The sequence below is a fragment of the Schistocerca americana genome, chromosome 8 (genome assembly GCF_021461395.2).
Source record: "Schistocerca americana isolate TAMUIC-IGC-003095 chromosome 8, iqSchAmer2.1, whole genome shotgun sequence".
NCBI classification, from domain to species: Eukaryota; Metazoa; Arthropoda; class Insecta; order Orthoptera; family Acrididae; genus Schistocerca; species Schistocerca americana.
The window spans coordinates 266,463,507-266,487,045 of record NC_060126.1 but is presented as its reverse complement, the minus strand read 5'-3'; the positions used below and the strand labels follow the sequence as shown (position 1 = coordinate 266,487,045).

The 23,539-nt window shown below is 43.9% G+C and overlaps 1 protein-coding gene across 1 annotated transcript in view; it reads left to right on the top strand.

Annotated features, from left to right (window-relative positions):
- LOC124545757 overlaps positions 1-23,539 on the top strand; it is a 214,109-nt gene that overhangs the window by 75,042 nt on the left and 115,528 nt on the right. Inside the window, exon 4 of the mRNA XM_047124700.1 lies at positions 12,842-13,092. Within this exon, the coding sequence (XP_046980656.1) occupies positions 12,842-13,092 (251 nt within the window). The remainder of the gene's footprint in view (positions 1-12,841; positions 13,093-23,539) is intronic.

The following is a 23,539-nucleotide window of genomic DNA, read 5'->3' as shown; positions in this document are numbered from 1 at the left end:
GGTCAGTGAGACCATTATTTGCTCTACCATGGCAGACGTAGGTGTAAAAAGTTTTAGGTTTTTCTGTTTTGTGCACAATACGGCGATCCTCTGGTATGATGGTCAAACGTGTTGAACGGGTGCTTGAATTTTTTGGTCATGAGATGTATATCTACGAAATGTGATTAAAAATTTGTGAATAAAAGATTGTATTTCAAATAGACCGCTTCATCTAGAGTGACAATCTCAATTTTCCTGTAGCTTTACTGGTGGATAGGATGTCTCATCCTCTTTTGGGTGTGCACCCGGGAAAATCATTAAATCTTCCGATATTTCGGGTGTTACCATACAGCTGATGAGAATTTTTCCGGGTTGTATGGCCGTCGTCAGGGATTGAAGAGTTCTATGGACGACGGCCATACAACCCGGAAAAATTCTCAGCAGCTGAAACATCCGGTCATGAAAGCCTTCATTGTATGTTACCGTACAGTCACGTTCAAGGCGAGACGCTAAACGAATTAACACCAGTTGACACAAATACTGAAGAGTATTCTCTCAGAACACCAATGAAGCTAATTGTGGTCGGTAACCAGTCAATTAGGAAAATAATGGAAACATTAGTGATATTACGTTGGGCAGGCTGCAGCTGCCACAAAGGATTATTAGTAATGCAAACCTGACGCTGATTACAGGGACAATAAGGCGTACTCGTCAAAGGACAGATTTGATCTCAGAAGATGTGTGTATAATTTGCATCTAAAAATAACAGCTATTCCCCGTCCTATTTCCTAGCTGCGGTCTAATGGCATGACTTGTGGAACATCACCATCAAAACTCCACCTCAAGACAAGTAGCAAAATTTAATCACCTGGCACCTCTGGTGTAAGGAGAAACGTCTCTTAAATGGTCGGTTTTTAATTTAAAGAATAAGTGTCTGAACAACGGACGATGTCGATTCTAAGAAAAGATTTCAATTATACTCCTAGATCGAAGATCTTGCCATAACAGATTTTATAGGAGGAATTGAAGAAGGCGCCAGAACACTATCGGTGACACTGCTGAGGATATTCTCCATAGTATATCATTGTGTGAAGCGATTTTATTTCAGCCACCGAGTGGCCGTGAAGATACGGTTAATAGCCAATATGACGGAAGAAGAAATGTTGCTATCGGGAATTCAAGCTCGAACGAAGATCAAATTTCATTAACCGTCTACTATCGTGATTGTTGCAGTCGATAGAGAGGACGTAGTGCAGAAGTTCAATATTAGTGAACAACTGGTAAGCAAGCATACCTCCCACAACAACCTAATGGGTGTGGGGCACAGAAACCTTGGACCCCTCACGTGTGCCTCTTCTCACCACAGGCCATAAAGTATACGGATAAATATCGACGTAAGAACGCTTTCGTTAGCTGCTCGAACAACTGAAAAGTGTCGCCTGGAATGGAAAGTAACTTACCAGTGACAAGCTAAAAATACTTTGAAATCCGCAACGGACGATTCATTTCGACTGGCAGCAGTGTGTTCTTCAGACCGGCGAATAAGGTATCGTCATATGGGAATCTTTCCGCGATTACATTACCGTCCTTACCATACAAAGTTAAGGAAGCTAATGTCTGACCAGCTGCACTCTCTTACAACAGCATCCCAACGACACGTATCTTTAGAACGACAATGCGCCACATCAGCTTGATGAGGAGGCTTTTGTGCCTCCGCCTCCTCGCCAAGTGACCTCAATCCTATCGAGCACATGTGGATACCACGAGCGATACAAACCGACGACTAAACAGTATTACAGTCTTGGTCCAACAACGGAACGCGTTACAGCGGCGATTCTGCATGACATGGGTTCGACAAGTCATTGGTACGTTTCTAGAGGTATGAGGCAGTAGATGTCTACGCACTGATCACACAATTCCCGTGTATTACGAGCTGGTGGGTTGTGGGAGAGGAGATTGCGCCTGATAGAATCCCAGATGTGTTCGTTGGGTTCAGATCAGCCAAATTTGATGACATAGACATCAACGTGAGTTCACCATCACGCTCCTCCAGCACTGTAGCACGATTCTCGCCTTGTGACACGGACAGTTAACCTGTTTGAAAACGTCATCACCGTCAGGGAAGATACGAAGCATGAAGGGATGGAGGTGGTCTGCAGTAATCTTCTAGTAATCTACAGCTGTCATCTTGCCAATACCACCACGGGTCCTATCGAAGCCACGGTGAACATTCCCCAATCAATAATACTACACTCGGTAGCCTGTATCCATAGTGTTTCATGTTTCGAGAACCCGTTCGCTCATCCGATTACGACCATGGACCATGTGTAACAAGAAAATGTGATTCATCTGGTCAGGCGACAGATTTTACTGATCGGTCGAAGCTCGATGCCCTCGATGGACTGTTGTTGGGATGTTTAGTCCCCCTTAAACATCCCAACAACCACCACCACCACCCTCGATGGACACTGCAGTCGTAACTGATAATGTCGTCAGGTCAATATGGGAATATGCGTAGATTGTCTGCTGCGGAGCGCCACTTTGAACAGTGTGCGCTGAATTCTGTGCTCCGAAACATTCGTGCTTGCCCCACCATTGTGCTCTGTTGTTGGATCTTCCAGAGGACACTTTACAGGGCGGATGAGCCTGCGATCTCCAAGTTCTGCGATGAGGCGCACTTGTCTAACACCTTGTCACGTACTCTTGGTTTTAGCATCCTTCAAACTATTCCCATAAATGCTCACGATGGTAACCGACCAGCTTCACCATTTTCGGATCATCGTTCCCAAGAGACAGAACATAGAAGAAGTCTTCCCTTTGTGAAAATCGCTTAGGTCTGTGGATTTCCTCATTTGTGCCCCATATCGCTGCTAGAATAGTTCTCCATTCCTCTCTGCTCCTCTTACACACATTCTTTACCGTAACTCGTTGTCGCAACGCCACCAGGTGGCATCTAACCTCGGGATGGGGCGTGATCATTATGTTTCGGCTCACAAACGTATTTTCATTACAGTCCAGCAGAATGTTAATCTGATTTCCTTTTCTTCTTTGCATTACGAGTGCATTTGTGTAGAACACCGCAGTGATGTCACTGTTATTGATATTTGCCCAAGAGCGACTGTTCAGGTTGTAATGGATATAGACAATGTGATCAAATGTATCCGGACACCTGGCTGAAAATGACTTACAAGTTCGCCGCGCCCTCCATCGGTAATGCTGGAATGCAATATGGTGTTGACCCACCCTTAGCCTTGATGACAGCTTCCAGTCTCGCAGGCACACGTTCAATCAGGTGCTGGAAGGTTTCTTGGCGAATGGCAGCCCATTCTTCACGGAGTGCTGCACTGGAGAGAGGTATCGAATTCGGTCGGTGAGACCTGGCACGAAGTCGGCGTTCCAAAACATCCCAAAGGTGTTCTACGGGATTCAGGTCAGGACTCTGTACGGGCCAGTCCATTACAGGTATGTTATTGTCATGTAACCACTCCGCCACGGGCCGAGCATTATGAGCAGGTGCTCGATCGTGTTGAAAGATGCAGTCACCATCTTGGAATTGCTCTTCAACAGTGGGAAGCAAGATGGTGCTTAAAACATCAATGTAAGCATGTGCTGTGATAGTGCCACGCAAAACAACAAGGGGTGCAAGCCCCCTCCATGGAAAACACGACCACACCATAACACCACCGCCTCCGAATTTTACTGTTGACACCACACACGCTGGTTAGCACACTGGACTCTTATTCGGGAGGACGACGGTTCACTCCCGGCCATCCCGATTTAGGTTTTCCGTGATTTCCATAAATTTCTCCAGGAAAATGCCGGGATGGTTCCTTTGAAAGGGCACGGCCGTCTTCCTTCCCCGTCCTTCCCTAATCCGATGAGACCGATCACCTCGCTGTTTGGCCTCTTCCCTTAAACAACACAACTCAACCCCAACCACACACGCTGGCAGATGACGTTCACCGGGCATTCGCCATACCCACACCCTGCCAATTTGATCGCCACTTTGTGTACCATGATTCGTCACTCCACACAAGGTTTCTCCACTGTTCAATCGTCCATTGTTGACGCTCCTTACACCAGGCAAGGCGTCGTTTGGCATTTACCCGCGTGATGTGTGGCTTATGAGCAACTGCTCGACCATGAAATCCAAGTTTTCTCACTTCCTGCCTGTTACAGTACTGGCAGTTGATCCTGTACAGTTTTGAATTCTTGCGTGATGGTCTGGATAGATGTCTGCTTATTACACATTACGACCCTCTTCAACAGTCGGCGGTCTGTCAGTCAACAGACGAGGTCGGCCTGTACACTTTTGTGCTGTACGTCTCCCTTCACGTTCCTACTTCACTATCTCATCGGAAACAGTGGACCTAGGGATGTTTAGGAGTGTGAAAATCTCAAAATCTCACGTACAGACATACGACACAAGTGACACTCATTCACCTGACCACGTTCGATGTCCGTGAGTTCCGCGGAGCGCCCCATTCTGCTCTCTCACGATGTCTAATGACTACTGAGGTCGCTGACATCGAGTACCCGGCAGTAGGTGGCAGCACAATGCACATAATATAAAAAATGTATGTTTTGGGGGGTGTTCGGATACTTTTGATCAAATAGTGTAAGTGAAGATATTTTTTAATGTAGTACCTTAATATGCACCCACATCCGTAAGTTGGTTGTCTTTTCTCTGCGTCGAATAGTCTTCCCACCAACATGCCACGAACTTTACGACCTGACGTTTTCTGCATGGTAATAACTGCAGCAATAAGTGAACTACTGCTGTTAGTATAGACTAGCCGCTATGTGCCTACGCGTCCACACTTCATGTCCTGATCTAATGCTCATGGTCAAATAAGCATTGATAGTCTGGTCTTGCCGCACATACCTGGATGTACTAACCAACCTAAAAGCGTACACCTTGAAATACCTGTAATTATAGGTCTGCAAATGACTTTAATACTGATGTAACGTTGTTCAGTACACCGACCTCACTCACCAATACAAAAATCTGTATTTATACCAGTTTCACCCTATATTACACTGCTCATATGGAGAATAAAACTACCGGCACATAGAAAACATTTTATATATTTGTGGACGTTTTGATGCAATAAAATTTTGACAGACTGCAGGGAGCGAGCTGCCTCAGTGGGAGACCACTAACAAGTGTTCTGCACATTTGTCACCGGCACGTCGACAGCGCTATAAACGGCGCTCTCCAGCAGGGACCCGTAAAGCCGGACATTATCTACCGTGAGCCACAGCGCCTCCCTGTGTCGTTCATTTTACTGCCACTTTCGCCGGTTCTCTGTCGTTAGCTTGACAGGAAGCAGCAATTACAGCTCCAATAAACCAATACAGGTGCCATTACAAGCTACTTACCTAATAGTTACTTATGTAATGGGTTCTAAACATTGATATTTATCAGTGTTAAACCAACCCTTGTTTCAGTTTCTTTGGGAGACAAATTGCGTCTACAATTTTAAAAGTGTGTATCGAAAGCTAGGATCGATTCGGTTGAAAATGTCTTTGACCAGCCGGTCGATGGGGCCGAGCGGTTCTAGGCGCTTCAATCTGGAACCACGCGACCTCAACGGTCATAGGTTCGAATCCTGACTCGGGTATGGATATGTGTGATGTTCTTAGGTTAGTTAGGTTTAAGTAGTTCTAAGTCTAGGGGACTCATGACCTCAGATGTTAAGTCCCATAGCGCTCAGAGCCATTTTTTTTTTGTCTTTGACCACAGCAGTCAGTCCGCGTTTGTTAATAGCATACACGATGTAAATGGTAATTGTTTACAACGTACCTCAATGGTGGAGGGAAAGTACACTTGTGATCTATCAAGCCGGAAGAACACCCTCAAGTTGGCCTACAAAAGCCACCTAAGCTGCGGTGCATTGGCGCCACGCATGATTTTCAATGCCCCTCGCTCTCTTATGCCACCGGATTGATCGGCTTTTTCTTTACTACTATTACTTAAAAATTTCCTGTGGGGCAATGAAAGAAAAATGAATTTTGTAAGCATTATGCAAAACTAATTATGTTTACAGTTCAACCAATACTTAACCGTCACAAGGACAGTAGATCATAGTAAGACCAGCAAAACAAGGCAATTTAATTCTTAGTTTTATACTTTTTCCTGTTTTTCTTTGGGGGGAGGGCGAGGGAGGTCTTCAGTTTAGTATGCCCCATCAAGAACTGCGCTCCTGCACCAACTTGTTCATCTCAGCGTACCATTTTCACCCGATGTTCTCAACTACTTGCAGGCTCTCTGTCTTCCCCGACAGCTTTACTCTCTACAGCTCGTCCTTACGCTGGAAGTTATTTCCTTACATATTAACACAAGTTCTATGATCTTATCGCTTTTCTTGTCTCTGTTTTCGGTATGTCCACGTCTCAATCGCTTCTCTCACAGTCTATGATTATGAACCATGAAATGATGTGCTTCGAATGTCCATTCCCAGAAACTTTTTCCTTGGATTAAAGTCAATAGTTGATACTAGCAGACTTCTCCTGCCAGGAATTCCCTCTTTGCCTGTGCTAGTCTGCTTTTTAGGCCATCCCTACTTCGACCCACTTATTGCTTCCATGGTAGTAGAATTCCTTCAGGTTATCTGCTTCGTGATCCACAATTTTGATGTTAAGGTTATAGCTAATCTCACTTCAGTCATTCCTTATTATTTTCATTTTTCTGTAGTTTACTCTCAGTCAATATTCTGTACTCATTAACCTGTTCATTCCACGCGACAGATCCTGTAAATATTTGTTACATTCACTTAGGATGTCAATGACGTCAGCGAATCTTATCATTGACAGCCTTTCAGCTTGAATTTTAATCCCCCTCTTGAAGCTTTCTTTTATTTTTGTCATTGCTCATTCGATGTACAGATCGAACAGTAGGGGCGAAATACTGCATCCCTCTTTTACTCGTACACCCTTTCTAATCCGTGCACTTCCTTCTTGTTATTCCCCTCTTATTGTTTCCTTTTGGTTCTTGTACGTATTAACTGATGTGAAGCCACCATACAACTATTATTTATGCAATACTGAAGATATTCAGCACATTTGTCTATCTTGTGATTATTGCCACAACGTACTTCGGGACAACGTTATCCCATTTTCAAGTGCTAAAAGCATCAGATAAAACAGTCCTCCTTATATAGAAAGACATATAAGGATTAGAGACGTCCTTACCTCAAAAATTTATGCCATTCATCTTCGTCACAACTACAAAACAAGCAGCACACACGCATCGTCTACGCAGACCATAAAATATAAAACATCACAACCATCCACCGTTCCCGAGGTACAGTTGCAAACTGAAAGCCGCTGCCATGACCTACCAATTTACTTAAAGCCTAATGCTCAGCACCAACCATACTACTGGCTGTCATGAAATCTTTGAGAAATACCTGTCTGATCTTAGCCCACTGTAACTTAAAAGTACCTCTTCATTGCATTGTGATCGGAAATAGCATGCGAAAATCCTACGTCACTGGGCAAAATACTTTGGTGACTGCTTCTGAAGTAGGATATCGCTAAAGCGTGTCCATAAATGCCCTTTAGACACTTCATCCTCTCATTTAAGACGTCGACTCTTTCAAGGCGCAATAGATCTATAGCTCCTCTAAATTTGATAGCAACCATAATTTTTCTTCAACTTTCTACACCTTCACGCTTTCCGTTATATCCCTCAACGAATACTGCTCATTCTTAAGATGCTTTGTATCAGCTGACGTCCCGTTCTCTCTATTATTATGCTCTTTAAATCTACATTTAAAATTCTCCCTATAGCTTACCATCACTTTTCTCAGAATTTCGAACGTCATGGACCATTTTACACTGTCGAACGCTTTCTCCAGATCGACGTATGCTATGAACGTATCTTGATTTTTCTTCAGTCTTAGTTCCATTATAAGTCGCACTTGAGAACTGTCTGTCTTGTGCCTTACCTTTCCAAAAGCCAGACTAATTCCAATCTAACCGCTCGTCAATTTTCTTTTCCATTCTTCTGTACATTATTCTTGTCAGCTGCTTGTTTGCATGAGCTGTTAAGTGACTGTGCGATAGTTCTAGCACTTTGTTGCCCTCTCTTTTTTCCGGAATTGCTTGGATGATACAGATATTTTTACGAAGGGCTGATAGTATGACTCCAGACTTATAAATTATGTACACAAATAGTCGCTTGGTTGCTACTTCCCCCAATGATTTCAAAAATTCCTAAGAATGTTATTCGTCCCTTCTGACTTACTGGATTGCAGGTCTTCCAACGCGCTATTAAATGCTGACTCTAATACTGGAACCGTACGTCTTCGATATCGACTTCCATTTCTTCCTGAGTCATGTCATCAGACAGTTCCTCCCCTAATAGAGGTCTCCTTTGTACTTTTTCCACCTATCCGCTCTCTCTTCTGCAGTTAACTGTGGAATTCGCATTTCCCTCCTAATGTTGTCGCCCCTGCTTTTAATTTCACCGAAGGTTGTTTTGACTTCTCTATTCGCTGAACCAATCCTTTCGACGACCATTGTTTCTTAGCTTTCTTCACATCTTTCCTCTAGTCATTTCGTGTTTGCTTCCCTGTAATTGCTACTTATTTCACTCCCAAGTGACTTATTTTTCTGTATTCCTGGGTTTTTATGAACATTTTTGTACTTCCTTCTTTGGTGTATCGATTGAAGTACTTCTTCCGTTACCCACGATTTTTTCACAGTTATATCTCTTGCACTTTCCGTGGTTGCCCTTTTTAGAGCTGTCCATTCCTCTTGAACTGAACTGCCTACTGAGCTCTCATTATCACAGCATCTATAGCCTCAGAAAACTTCAAGTGTATCTCTTCATTTTTAGTACTTCCATATTCCAATTCTTTGCCTTAGCATTTTCATTTTCAGATTTTCTAGCTTCTCCGTGAAACCATCCCGTCTCCTCTATATCTCTTTTGTTACGCAACCTTCCCTTCTACAATAACCTATGAAACCTTCCCTTAGGATTTCTATCTCTTGCTCAATAATAACAAATGAACTCTTCCCTTTGAAATTTATTCTCTTTCTCAAACTTCGCATACAAATTTAATTACTGTTTATTAAAAGTGATTTTCTGATTATTTCGACGAAACAAAGAATGTGTCGTCGTGTCCCTCAGTCGTTATCTGCAATAACCCAAAACTGTTTCTTACCTTTTTTACTGTTACTGGATCGCCATCCGACTGCTAGATCGAACTGCAACATGAATATACTTGCTCTGTTTTACGATACTTTATTAGCTTCTGGTGGGCTGTCATAATAAGAGGCTGTATTTATTACCAAAGCTGACGTTATTCTTTAATAGCGAAGCTGACGTTATTCTTTAATTAATTTGACTGACGTTACGTAATTCATAGTTAAGCTTTTTCGTGAAAACAATAAAATTTTGCTAAGTTTTACGTTGATGGTTTTTGGGATGGATTATAATCAGCAATGCAATATTGCTGGCAAACATTAATTGTATTCTGAATGAAATGATTTTACAAACGTTCAAATGGGACTTACTTTTTACAATAATCTTACAGCTAGCATTTCTCAAACGTACCTTCAGTAGTCTTGAGTTTCTGAAAAAAATAATTCAATAATATTAATTCCTCTTATGATAATAGTTAGCTGATGTCTCTGTACATCCGTTTATAACCTCTTGTAAATCATAGCTGGTGGCTGGCAGGCACACCGCTCCTCTCAACCTCTCGCTTCAGACCTGCTACCGATTCGCTTCACTTCTCGCTTACTACTGACTTCCTAAGAACGCTAAAGTGCGGTCTCTCCCGCCAACAATGCTTCCTGGTGCAAACAATCCCTGCTACCATTACAAAATGTATCAATGCCCGGTCTTTCCCGCTATTTTCTTAAAATGTATCCATACGCGGTCTCTCCTGCCCTTTTTAAAATTATATCAATGTGCGGTCTCTCCTGCCAACAATACTTTGGTGCAGACATTCCCTGCTACCACAATTATTTCCAACATGACAAATATTAGTTATTCCTACTTAATCCTATTAATGAAATATAAACAACTTTCATAAATTGTGGTTTGACAATAAACAATAGAAATATACACGTCTTACATCCGCCAACTTCAGATTCCTGACATTTGACACCCCGACTCGTAGAACGTTTCTCTTTTGTTGGTTATTCAATCTTTTACTCATTGTTATCCCTTCGTTGGCTGCGATCTCCAAGCGATCTGACTGGTGGATTAATGCGCAATCTTTTGCCAATGGTGGGTTCAGCATGACGCTTTTTCAACTACAGGCCACATTTCCTGCGGATAAACGTTATTTGTCTTTAATGAAGTGGTTTCCACTGCCTCCTGCATCCTCAGTTGGTGATTTTTCCGCCTTTTAGAGGCAATTTCCCACCCCAAGGGCAAGATAGTGCTCTGAACCTCTACCCACTCCCCCTCACTCTTTGACATGGCCATTGGCACAACGAGGGTGACTTCTCATGTCGCAGTGGCTGAGTTCGAACCTGGGAGGCAGGAAGTTTTTATCACTAGTCAAAGATGCTACCGCTATACCAGAGATGTTACTCGGCAGTAAAATTTACACAAACGGCAATTTTACATTTTGACTTACAAGATTAGGAATTTTTTATATTCAGGGATGATTTGCCCCAAAATCTGGCGCGGCTCGCACGAGCTGTCGTTTGGATGGCTTTTTTAGGCCAATTTGAGGCTGCTTCCCGGCTTGATAGGAGTGCTCTCTATCAATTTTTTGGCCTCGATTTCACCTGCACCACAGTGGCGCATTGTAGTTCAAATGGTTCAAATGTCTCTGAGCTCTATGGGACTTAACATCTGAGGTCATCAGTCCCTAAGAACTTAGAACTACTTAAACCTAACTAACCTAAGGACATCACACACATCCATGCCCGAGGCAGGATTTGAACCTGCGACCGTAGCGGTCGCGGGGTTCCAGACTGAAGCGCCTAGAACCGCTCGGCCATACAGGCCGGCATTCTTCGAGTAATATGTAGCTGGTGGCGAACAGGCAGACCTCTCTGTCTCTACACACAACTTCACTGCACAAAGGTTGACTCAATAGTGTTCTATCGACAATACTGCGCGCTTCTCGCCGCGCTCCCTATGTATCAATGCGCGGGCTCTCCCACCAACAAAGAGCTTGGTGCGGATACTTCACTCTCACCATCCATATGCAAAGAACTTAAATAAATTTTACAAAACATTTTTCTTGCACACTATAATTGTTATTTACATATTTCTTAGCTGAGTCGAAAGAAGGCCCCGGGAGTAGACAACATTCCATTAGAACTACTGACGGCCTCGGGAGAGCCAGTCCTGACAAAACTCTACCATCTGGTGAGCAAGATGTATGAGACAGGCGAAGTACCCTCAGACTTCAAGAAGAATATAATAATTCCAATCCCAAAGAAAGCAGGTGTTGACAGATGTGAAAATTACCGAACTATCAGTTTAATAAGTCTCAGCTGCAAAATACTAACACGAATTCTTTACAGACGAATGGCAAAACTGGTAGAAGCCGACATCGGGGAACACGTGAGGCAATACTGACCTTAAGACTTATCTTAGAAGAAAGATTAAGGAAAGACAAACCTACGTTTCTAGTATTTGTAGACTTAGAGAAAGCTTTTGACAATGTTGACTGGAACACTCTTTCAAATTCTAAAGGTGGCAGGGGTAAAATACAGGGAGCGAAAGGCTATTTACAATTTGTACAGAAACCAATTATAAGAGTCGAGGGGCATGAAAGGGAAGCAGTGGTTGGGAAGGGAGTGAGACTGGGTTGTAGCCTCTCCCCAACGTTTTTCAATCTGTATATTGAGCAAGCAGTAAAGGAAACAAAAGAAAAATTCGGAGTAGGTAATAAAATCCATGGAGAAGAAATAAAAACTTTGAGGTTCGCCGATGACATTGTAATTCTGTCAGAGACAGCAAAGGACTTGGAAGAGCAGTTGAACTTAATGGACAGTGTCTTGAAAGGAGGATATAACATGAACATCAACAAAATCAAAACGAGGGTAATGGAATGTAGTCGAATTAAGTCAGGTGATGCTGAGGGTATTAGATTAGGAAATGAGACACTTAAAGTAGTAAAGGAGTTTTGCTTTTTGGGGAGCAAAATAACTGATGATGGTCGAAGTAGAGAAGATATAAAATGTAGACTGGCAATGGCAAGGAAAGCGTTTCTGAAGAAGATAAATTTGTTAACATCGAGTATAGATTTAAGTGTCAGGAAGTCGTATCTGAAAGTATTTGAATTGAGTGTAGCCATGTATGGAAGTGAAACATGGACGATAAATAGTTTGGACAGGAAGAGAATAGAAGCTTTCGAAATGTGGTGCTACAGAAGAATGCTGAAGATTAGATGGGTAGATCACATAACTAATGAGGAGGTATTGAATAGAATTGGGGAGGAGTCTGTGGCACAACTTGACAAGAAGAATGGACCGGTTGGTAGGACATGTTCTGAGGTATCAAGGGATCACAAATGTAGCATTGGAGGGCAGCGTGGAGGGTAAAAATCTCAGAGGGAGACCAAGAGACGAATACACTAAGCAGATTCAGAAGGATGTAGGTTGCAGTAGGTACTGGGAGATGAAGAAACGTGCACAGGATAGGGTAGCATGGAGAGCTGCATCAAACCAGTCTCAGGACTGAAGACCACAACAACAACAAATATTTTTCATGGCCTGTTTGCTTTTGTATCGACATATTTCATACTTCATAGGTTTTATAATGTTCCTGTGTATTAAGGTGGCACCGCAGTGTAGCAGAGCTGACTCCGTACCTGCGGCACGACGCTTGCCGCGGCTGACACTGGTGTGTGTGTGTGTGTGTGTGTGTGTGTGGGTGCAGGCATCGTGCTGTGCGGCAGAAGCGAGGCGCGCCGGCCGGAGGACCGCTCGCTGGCGGTGTACGGGGCGCGCAGCGGGCGCAGCGACACCGTCTGGCAGATGGAGCTGAAGGACGGCCTGTGGACGGCCTACGTCTGCTGCTGCGACTCCACCGACCGCAGCGACGAGGGGCACCCGCGCCGCCACCGCGGCCAGGACCCCAGGGAGTTCCCGCGCGCCGCCCTGCCCGCCGACGACGACAACAACACTCAGGTATGGCAGACCACAGGATGAATCGGCAAGTCGATGGGATGTTTGGTTGTAAAGACGCAGTCTACACAAAACAGTCTGAGAGGAAGTGGGGTGTCCAAAACAACGTGGAAAGATGAACATTAAATAGTTCAGATCAGATCGTATGACAGGCATTAGGTGAGGAAAATGTACTGATCTTCCTGGATTTAAGTAGGGCTAGTACCAACTAAGGACCTGTTGTGGGCAGAGGTATCGACACGGACAAAATACACGTGACGACTTAACAGAACCTGTGCCAATACAACCGCGTCCTTGTGATATTCGACTGTGAATCTTGTTAAAATTCTTCAGCTTTACAGATTAATCACTAGAATTCACACAGCCAATAACTGAGTTCAGTTTTAAAGCGATGTTTTTGTTTAATTCGTTCGGCTACCAGTTCACTTTTCAAGTTACTCCGCGCTGCGGATGAGCGACACTTGGAAGCGTAGTTGCGGCGCAGTCACTTCCCGACAAAAATGTTAATTCTTTATTAGTAGAAGATCGATGAGAATATGGGAACAGTGGAGATACCCAGTGGCGGTAATGGGAAATCCTCGCTGCTCACGTGGGACATCACTTTGAAACGTCCCCTTAGAAATTTTTTTTGAATGACTGTGCTGGTAATCCCCTTACGTTATTTGCTTTTCAAACAGCTGGGCAAAACTGAACGTACTCAGACATTACTCTCTTTACTTATTCTGATCAACACTAAACTGACACACAATATTTTTAGCGCAACGCAATCTGACTTTTAATAATCCCTACAAAAGAATGGCCCTGACTAACAGTAACCTATACCTTTCATGAATCACTTACCTCACAAAAATCTTCGTTACTCAAACTACTGCAATACAGCGAGCGCCAATACTGCCAGCTAAATAAAAGATTCTAACTACTGAAGTCACTAACTACTGATAGGCATAGTTAGCAAATGAAAGATTTTGATAAAGAACAAACAATGTATTTACCTTAATAGTGTTCAAAAGTCATATATATATATATATATATATATATATATATATATATATATATATATATATATATATCAGCTCATGACATCCAGTCTTACAAATTTACTGTCTCTGATGGACACACGTCCAGATCATCCGCTCTCAAAATTCCGCCATCTCTCTCCCCACATCCACCACTGCTGGCGGCTCACCTCCAACTGCGCAACGCTACGCGCTGGCCGGCCGAAGTGGCCGTGCGGTTAAAGGCGCTGCAGTCTGGAACCGCAAGACCGCTACGGTCGCAGGTTCGAATCCTGCCTCGGGCATGGATGTTTGTGATGTCCTTAGGTTAGTTAGGTTTAACTAGTTCTAAGTTCTAGGGGACTAATGACCTCAGCAGTTGAGTCCCGTAGTGCTCAGAGCCATTTGAACCATTTGAGCTACGCGCTGTTCACAGCCAAGTGCCCAACACTACAATAGCAAATTTCAACAATGCAAACCAACCACAGCCTTCACACAACACAGTCAGTGATTTTCAAATAGAGTGCTACGTGGCATTACCAACATAAAAACCTAAACAGCCTACTTACAATTTTTACGTCACAGCGACAGAACGACCAGTTCACTAGGTAGTTTGGGTAACACCTACTTAGGCTTTCACGTCGTAATATTTCGGAACCTCTTGACTTAGAGCTGTAAATATTTACATTTTCCAGAACCCTCTCGTGGCATCACCGGAATTCACTAAGGACGGTACCCTGAGACCAGCTTTGTCACGTGTTTGGCGATTTTTGACATACCTTATAGTAAAAACGTGCTCAAAGGAAAGAATTTCACACCCTCGACTGGAAATGTGTCCACATTTTGTTCGTCTAACGTAAATTATCTCTCTGTACATCGACATTATTGTCCGAATTAATGTTGAAGGACAACATACTTTTTATTACATAGCTCACTCTCTGTAAAAGTTTGTGAAGTGTTGACTGTAGATGACGTTTATACAGTAGTTGGTTCATTATTCACTAAAGCATTATGTTATTCAAAATATAAAAGAATGCTATGCGAATATAAGGACTGCGTTTGTGAAACTAAGTGAATGAAGAACAAGCCAAGAAATTAAGTGAGATTATACCAAGAACTGAACGTGATAGACCTCTCTATCACGTTCAAGCATAATCTCACTTAATTTCGTGGCTTGTCATTCATTCACTTAATTTCACAAACGCATTGCTTGAGATAGTCATGAACTGCGGCAGATAGATGTGCTCAGCGGTGCCTCACACAGAGAGCTTCCCAGTTGCCCCTGAGAGCTGCAACAAGAATCGCTCTTCGGCTTTTTGCAAGATCAAAGTTTAGTTTTTTCAAGGTCATTGACTTTATTTATGACAATAAAGAGTTAAAGCACCAACAACATTCACACTTTCACACACACCGCCACCTTTACACCATACATAAATCACCTCTGACTTATCAACCTTACGATGATTGTAAGTCGAAGCAACAAGAGACATACTAGAACTAAAGTAAGTTATACCAATATCCCTATTAGAGACCTCACTAATCTGAAGAATACGGTAGCTAATAACGTCACGTGCATTGAAACTCTCCAGACTACCGATGCTTACGATAGAACCACAACGAACAATAGCCAAGGTAATCCAACTGCAGCCATGTGCAACAGCTTCATTATTCGCAAAAGTAAAGTTCACTCCTACTCCTACAAAAATAGAAGGACCATCGAAAACATTTTGGGCCCCTGCGGCTTAACAATTGTTTTTTTATAATGTCTACTCCTTCATCAACAGCAGCGCGTGAGTATCCACCCGTCCTTTAACGCCACATGTCGAGAGTCGTTCAGTGCAGTTGCCTGTGCAGTAGCCCGATCCCCTTGAAACTGCGTGACGTAATGCAAGTAACCCTCTTGAATTAAACAGGCACGAAATTTCCTTCCTCACTATAATCTCACTGTCGACCTGAACCGTACTACTAACCAACTTAATAAACATGTTGTTACTGTTGTGGTCTTCAGTCCTGAGACTGGTTTGATGCAGCACTCCATGCTACTCTATCCTGTGCAAGCTTCTTCATCTCCCAGTACCTACTGCAACCAACATCCTTCTGAATCTGCTTAGTGTATTGATCTCTTGGTCTCCCTCTACGATTTTTACCCTCCACGCTGCCCTCCAATGCTAAATTTGTGATCCCTTGATGCCTCAAAACATGTCCTACCAACCGATCCCTTCTTCTAGTCAAGTTGTGCCACAAACTCCTCTTCTCCCCAATTCTGTTCAATACCTCCTCATTAGTTACGTGATCTACCCACCTTATCTTCAGCATTCTTCTGTAGCACCACATTTCGAAAGCTTCTATTCTCTTCTTGTCCAAACTGGTTATCGTCCATGTTTCACTTCCATACATGGCTACACTCCATACAAATACTTTCAGAAACGACTTCCTGACACTTAAATCTATACTCGATGTTAACAAATTTCTCTTCTTCAGAAACGATTTCCTTGCCATTGCCAGTCTACATTTTATATCCTCTCTACTTCGACCATCATCCGTTATTTTACTCCCTAAATAGCAAAACTCCTTTACTACTTTAAGTGTCTCATTTCCTAATCTAATCCCCTCAGCATCACCCAATTTAATTTGACTACATTTCATTATCCTCGTTTTGCTTTTGTTGATGTTCATCTTATATCCTCCTTTCAAGACACTGTCCATTCCGTTCAACTGCTCTTCCAAGTCCTTTGCTGTCTCTGACAGAATTACAATGTCATCGGCGAACCTCAAAGTTTTTACTACTTCTCCATGAATTTTAATACCTACTTCGAATTTTTCTTTTGTTTCCTTTACTGCTTGCTCAATATACATATTGAATAACATCGGGGAGAGGCTACAACCCTGTCTCACTCCTTTCCCAACCACTGCTTCCCTTTCATGCCCCTCGACTCTTATAACTGCCATCTGGTTTCTGTACAAATTGTAAATAGCCTTTCGCTCCCTGTATTTTACCCTGCCACCTTCAGAATTTGAAAAAGAGTATTCCAGTTAACGTTGTCAAAAGCTTTCTCTAAGTCTACAAATGCTAGAAACGTAGGTTTGCCTTTTCTTAATCTTTCTTCTAAGATAAGTCGTAAGGTTAGTATTGCCTCACGTGTTCCAACATTTCTACGGAATCCAAACTGATCTTCCCTGAGGTCCACTTCTACCAGTTTTTCCATTCGTCTGTAAAGAATTCGCGTTAGTATTTTGCAGCTGTGACTTATTAAACTGATAGTTCGGTAATTTTCACATCTGTCAACACCTGCTTTCTTTGGGATTGGAATTATTATATTCTTCTTGAAGTCTGTGGGTATTTCGCCTGTCTCATACATCTTGCTCACCAGATGGTAGAGTTTTGTCAGGACTGGCTCTCCCAAGGCCATCAGTAGTTCTAATGGAATGTTGTCTACTCCCGGGGCCTTGTTTCGACTCAGGTCTTTCAGTGCTCTGTCAAACTCTTCACGCAGTATCTTATCTCCCATTTCATCTTCATCTACATCCTCTTCCATTTCCATAATATTGTCCTCAAGTACATCCCCCTTGTATAAACCCTCTATATACTCCTTCCACCTTTCTGCCTTCCCTTCTTTGCTTAGAAATGGGTTGCCATCTGAGCTCTTGATATTCATACAAGTGGTTCTCTTCTCTCCAAGGGTCTCTTTAATTTTCCTGTAGGCAGTATCTATCTTACCCCTAGTGAGACAAGCCTCTACATCCTTACATTTGTCCTCTAGCCATCCCTGCTTAGCCATTTTGCACTTCCTGTCGATCTCATTTTTGAGACGTTTGTATTCCTTTTTGCCTGCTTCATTTACTGCATTTTTATATTTTCTCCTTTCATCAACTATATTCAATATTTCTTCTGTTACCCAAGGATTTCTATTAGCCCTCGTCTTTTTACCTACTTGATCCTCTGCTGCCTTCACTACTTCATCCCTCAGAGCTACCCATTCTTCTTCTACTGTATTTCTTTCCCCCATTCCTGTCAATTGTTCCCTTATGCTCTCCCTGAGACTCTCTAGAACCTCTGGTTCTTTCAGTTTATCCAGGTCCCATCTCCTTAAATTCCCGCCTTTTTGCAGTTTCTTCAGTTTCAATCTGCAGTTCATAACCAATTGATTGTGGTCAGAATCCACATCTGCCCCTGGAAATGTCCTACAATTTAAAACCTGGTTCCTAAATCTCTATCTTACCATTATGTAATCTATCTGATACCTTTTAGTATCTCCAGGATTCTTCCAGGTATACAACCTTCTTTTATGATTCTTGAACCAAGTGTTAGCTATGATTAAGTTATGCTCTGTGCAAAATTCTGCAAGGCGGCTTCCTCTTTCATTTCTTCCCCCCAATCCATATTCACCTACTATGTTTCCTTCTCTCCCTTTTCCTACTGACGAATTCCAGTCACCCATGATTATTAAATTTTCGTCTCCCTTCACTACCTGAATAATTTCTTTTATCTCGTCACACATTTCATCAATTTCTTCATCACCTGCAGAGCTAGTTGGCATATAAACTTGTACTACTGTAGTAGGCATGGGCTTCGTGTCTATCTTGGCCACAATAATGCGTTCACTATGCTGTTTGTAGTAGCTAACCCACACTCCTATTTTTTTATTCATTGTTAAACCTACTCCTGCATTACCCCTATTTGATTTTGTATTTATAACCCTGTAATCACCTGACCAAAAGTCTTGTTCCTCCTGTCACCGAACTTCACTAATTCCCACTATATCTAACTTTAACCTATCCATTTCCCTTTTTAAATTTTCTAACCTACCTGCCCGATTAAGGGATCTGACATTCCACGCTCCGATCCGTAGAATGCCAGTTTTCTTTCTCCTGATAACGACGTCCTCTTGAGTAGTCCCCGCCCGGAGATCCGAATGGGGGACTATTTTACCTGGGGAATATTTTACCCAAGAGGACGCCATCATCATTTAATCATACAGTAAAGCTGCATGTCCTCGGGAAAAATTATGGCTGTAGTTTCCCCTTGCTTTCAGCCGTTCGCAGTACCGGCACAGCAAGGCCGTTTTGGTTAATGTTACAAGGCCAGATCAGTCAATCATCCGGACTGTTGCCCCTGCAACTACTGAAAAGGCTGCTGCCCCTTTTCAGGAATCACATGTTTGTCTGGCCTCTCAACAGATACCCCTCCGTTGTGGTTGCACCTACGGTGCGGCCATCTTTATCGCTGAGGCACGCAAGCCTCTCCACCAACGGCAAGGTCCATGGTTCATGGACCTAACATAAAACAGGACTACTCAAGCCATTTTTCAACTTTAACATCTGTACTTTACTTTAGAGAGCAACTGGTTCAGTTAAAAGTTGGATATACTACTATATATTCATATATAAGGAAATTTTATCAAACGTATGTCAGAAATTGTAAAATAAAGACATGTTGGCTTTGGTTACCCCATGATGTGGACTTACAAGGGCCAATAGTTAGATATCAATGTTTGGCTCACGGTAACTGTGATTAGGAAACTGAAGTTTGGTTCAAATGATCTGGGATTAGGGTAACACAGTTCATACGCTGTGCTTAACTCAACATATCAGCCCTAATAGCTATAGTTATCAGTCTGCAGAAGAATCAAATACCGATGTAAAGTTGTTCAGTGCACTGCACTTAGACATAAATAGAAATATCTGTACTTGCACCCTTCACCCCCTGTATAATGTACACATTTCCAAGCTTTGTTCAATAAAATCCTGCTCATTGTGTGACCACGGGCTGCGTCTTAAGACTACCAACAATTCGGCTGCTCTCGCAGGCGGTCTCCATCAAGATAACTGCTAGTGACTGCACATACATAAAGCTACAAAACCTTTGAAAGTGGGTTTCTCCTTCTGCCCCTACCAGTCCTCCTGTTCTTTAGCAGATAACTGGTGTTCGTACTTCGCAACCATTACTCAATATTTCACAGCCACTATTAAACAAGGAGATTTATAGCTTCAAGACTTTCGTATCTGCTGCAGTTTCGGCGAATAGCGCCTCGTGGTGGCCCCTTAACCTCCCTGCCAGTGGGGAGCTGGTAATTTGGGTTTATGGAGCACCTGCAGATCACGTGCTATGCGGTCGGAATCCGCCACGTGAGCGCCGTATATCATCGGGCCGGGCGGATCCTCGCGTGCCGCACAAATTGCCTCGTCGCCATCCCAGCTCTCACTCACCGCACCTCACGTTCTTGCCGAGGCTATTAGGCTATCGACAGCACTTGTGATGCTTCTATCGCAGTGCAGTTTCCAGATGCGTGTACGGTGTTAACTAGGCAGCCGTAATACGGTGGGCAGTCCGTAATTATCTCTTTCCAGCATGGATATCACAGGTTAGTGATATTTCCCACTGTCCGTGTGGTATGCAGGGCGCATCTACGTGCAAACATACACTGTTCAGCCAGAACATTATGGCCAGCGATCTACTGTCGATAGGCGACAGCAGCGTCGCATGGCGAGGAATGACTGCTAGTGAGACACAGGAATATTGTATGTGCAGGCAGCGAGCGTGCTGTCCGTGTGTAGAATGGGGAAGGCGCGCGATCTATCCGAATTTGACGGAGGGCAGATCGTGATGACTCGGAAGCTCGGCACGTTCATTTTGGAAACTGCATGATTTGTCGGGTGTTGGAGGAGTGCTGTGGTGTGTGTCTTCAACACGTGGTGAAACTAAAGTGAAACCCCGTTCAGACGTCGTGAGGATGGGCAGCCACTGTGGTGTCACCGCCAGACACCACACTTGCTAGGTGGTAGCTTAAATCGGCCGCGGTCCATTTAGTACATGTCGGACCCGCGTGTCGCCACTGTGTGATCGCAGATCGAGCGCCACCACAAGGCAGGTCTCGAGATACGGGCTAGCACTCGCCCCAGTTGTACGACGACTTTGCTAGCGACTACACTGACGAAGCCTTTCTCTCATTTGCCGAGAGACAGTTAGAATAGCCTTCAGCTAAGTCCATGGCTACGACCTAGCAAGGCGCCATTAGCCTTACATAGTTGGATAGTTATCGTATGAAATGTCTCATCAAGACTGCTGTATTCACATCAAAGAATAAAAGATAAGTATTCGAGGAGCTGCATACTTTTCTTATGAGAATTCACTACTTATCCTGTTACAGAATTCACGCCCGTCTGCGTTAGATAGCGTGCATTTAGGCCGCCTCTATCTACAAGGTGTTGGCACATTTGCCAACACATCAGCCACCCCTGATGACATGTGACCCACATTGTAGGTTGGCCAGATTGGTCAACCAGGAGAGGCAGTGAACTGTGGTGGAACCAACAACAGTGTTTAATGCTGGACAGAGTTGGAATATGTCTGAAAACACAGTGCACCGAACATTCCTAACGATGGGCCTCCGAAGCCGACACTCATGCAGGTGCTAATGTTAACACCACTACATCGACAACTACGACTGAAATGGGCACTTGACATCAGCCCTGTACGTTGGCGCAGTGTCAGAGAGTGGTCTGATAAATTCATCACGGCAATGGGAGGGCGCTAATCCGGCGTTACCGGGGAAGAGCTCCATGACGTCTCTACGACGGGACCGAGACAACCTAGCGGCGGTTCGATTGTTCTATGGGGGACATTCACGTGGGTGTCCAAGGGGCCCAGTGGAGCTCGTCCAAGCACCATGACAGCGAAGGAGTATTGTACATAAGTTGCAGACAACGTAATCCCTTCGTTACGTTCATGTTACCCGCTGACGGTGGCATTTTTCAACAATATAATACACCACGTCACAAGACCAGGTGTGCGATCGAATGGTTTGAGGAACACAGTGGCGAGTTGCAACTGATGTTCTGGCCCCCTAACACGCCAGATATGAACGCTATCGAACACACCTGAGGTGTGATTAAATGTGACATCAGAGCTCGTCGGCCCCCTCCCCGGAATGTACGGGAATTGGGTGACTTGTGTGTGCAGACGTGGTTACGACTCCCTCTAGCGATCTACCAAGGCCCCATTGCCTCCATGCCATGAAGCGTAGCCTCTGTTATGCGTGCCAGAGGTGGACAAAAAATGGCTCTGAGCACTATGGGACTGAACATTTGAGGTCATCTGTCCCCTAGAACTTAGATCTACTTAAACCTAACTAACCTAGAGACATCACACACATCCATGCCCGAGGCAGGGTTCGAACCTGCGACCGTAGCGGTCGCGCGGTTCCAGACTGAAGCGTCTAGAACCGCTCGGCCACAGTGGCCAGCTGCTAGAGGTGGACATACCAACTATTAGGTAGGAGGTTGTAATGGAAATGGTTCAAATGGCTCTGAGCACCATAGGACTTAAAATCGGAGGTCATCAATCCCCTAGACATATAACTACTTAAACCTAACTAACCTACGGACATCACACACATCCATGACCGATGCAGGATTGGAACCTGCGACCGTAGCAACAGCGCGGTTCCGGACTGAAGCGCCTACAACCGCTCGGCCACAAAGGCCAGCCATAATGTTCTGGATGATTAGTGTATCTGATCCGTACTTCAAATGACTAATGCTCCATTCAACAGTCGATCATAATCTCGCTACGTACAGCGTTGTTTGTGAATAATCTTTCTCCGTGAAGGAAGCGTGCAAATGAAGTGAATTTCCTGTGAATGCTATGGGAGCTACTAAAGTTACAGGTAGAGGTCGACGTTTCGGAGTTGTAGGGGTCACTAGAAATAGAACGCTGGCTATAATTACCTTATCGTACAGCCGTTTATGTTAGAGTCATGATCCTCAGCAAGGTGTTTAGGGAGTCAAGCTCCCATCGTCTGGCTGTCCGTGTTAACCCAACATAAACATGTACTGAAAAAGCGCACAAATTCGAAGAATAAAAAAATTTTAATTTGGACATGAAGTCTTCGTCTTGCTTTTAAAACAGTAACACCTGATTCTCTGTTCCGCTTATCCATTTTAGCTGCTCATCCAGCAAAGCGTTCCATTCCTAAAGCGGTAAACACAAGTCACAACAGCTGAAAGTCCGATCAGCTGCCTCTCCGAGCACAGGCTACCATTAAACATGTATACGACTCCATCAGACTCCACTGAGCCATCAGCTGTTTCGTAGTATTACAAATACACTCCTGGAAATGGAAAAAAAGAACACATTGACACCGGTGTGTCAGACCCACCATACTTGCTCCGGACACTGCGAGATGGCTGTACAAGCAATGATCACACGCACGGCACAGCGGACACACCAGGAACCGCGCTGTTGGCCGTCGAATGGCGCTAGCTGCACAGCATTTGTGCACCGCCGCCGTCAGTGTCAGCCAGTTTGCCGTGGCATACGGAGCTCCATCGCAGTCTTGAACACTGGTAGCATGCCGCGACAGCGTGGACGTGAACCGTATGTGCAGTTGACGGACTTTGAGCGAGGGCGTATAGTGGGCATGCGGGAGGCCGGGTGGACGTACCGCCGAATTGCT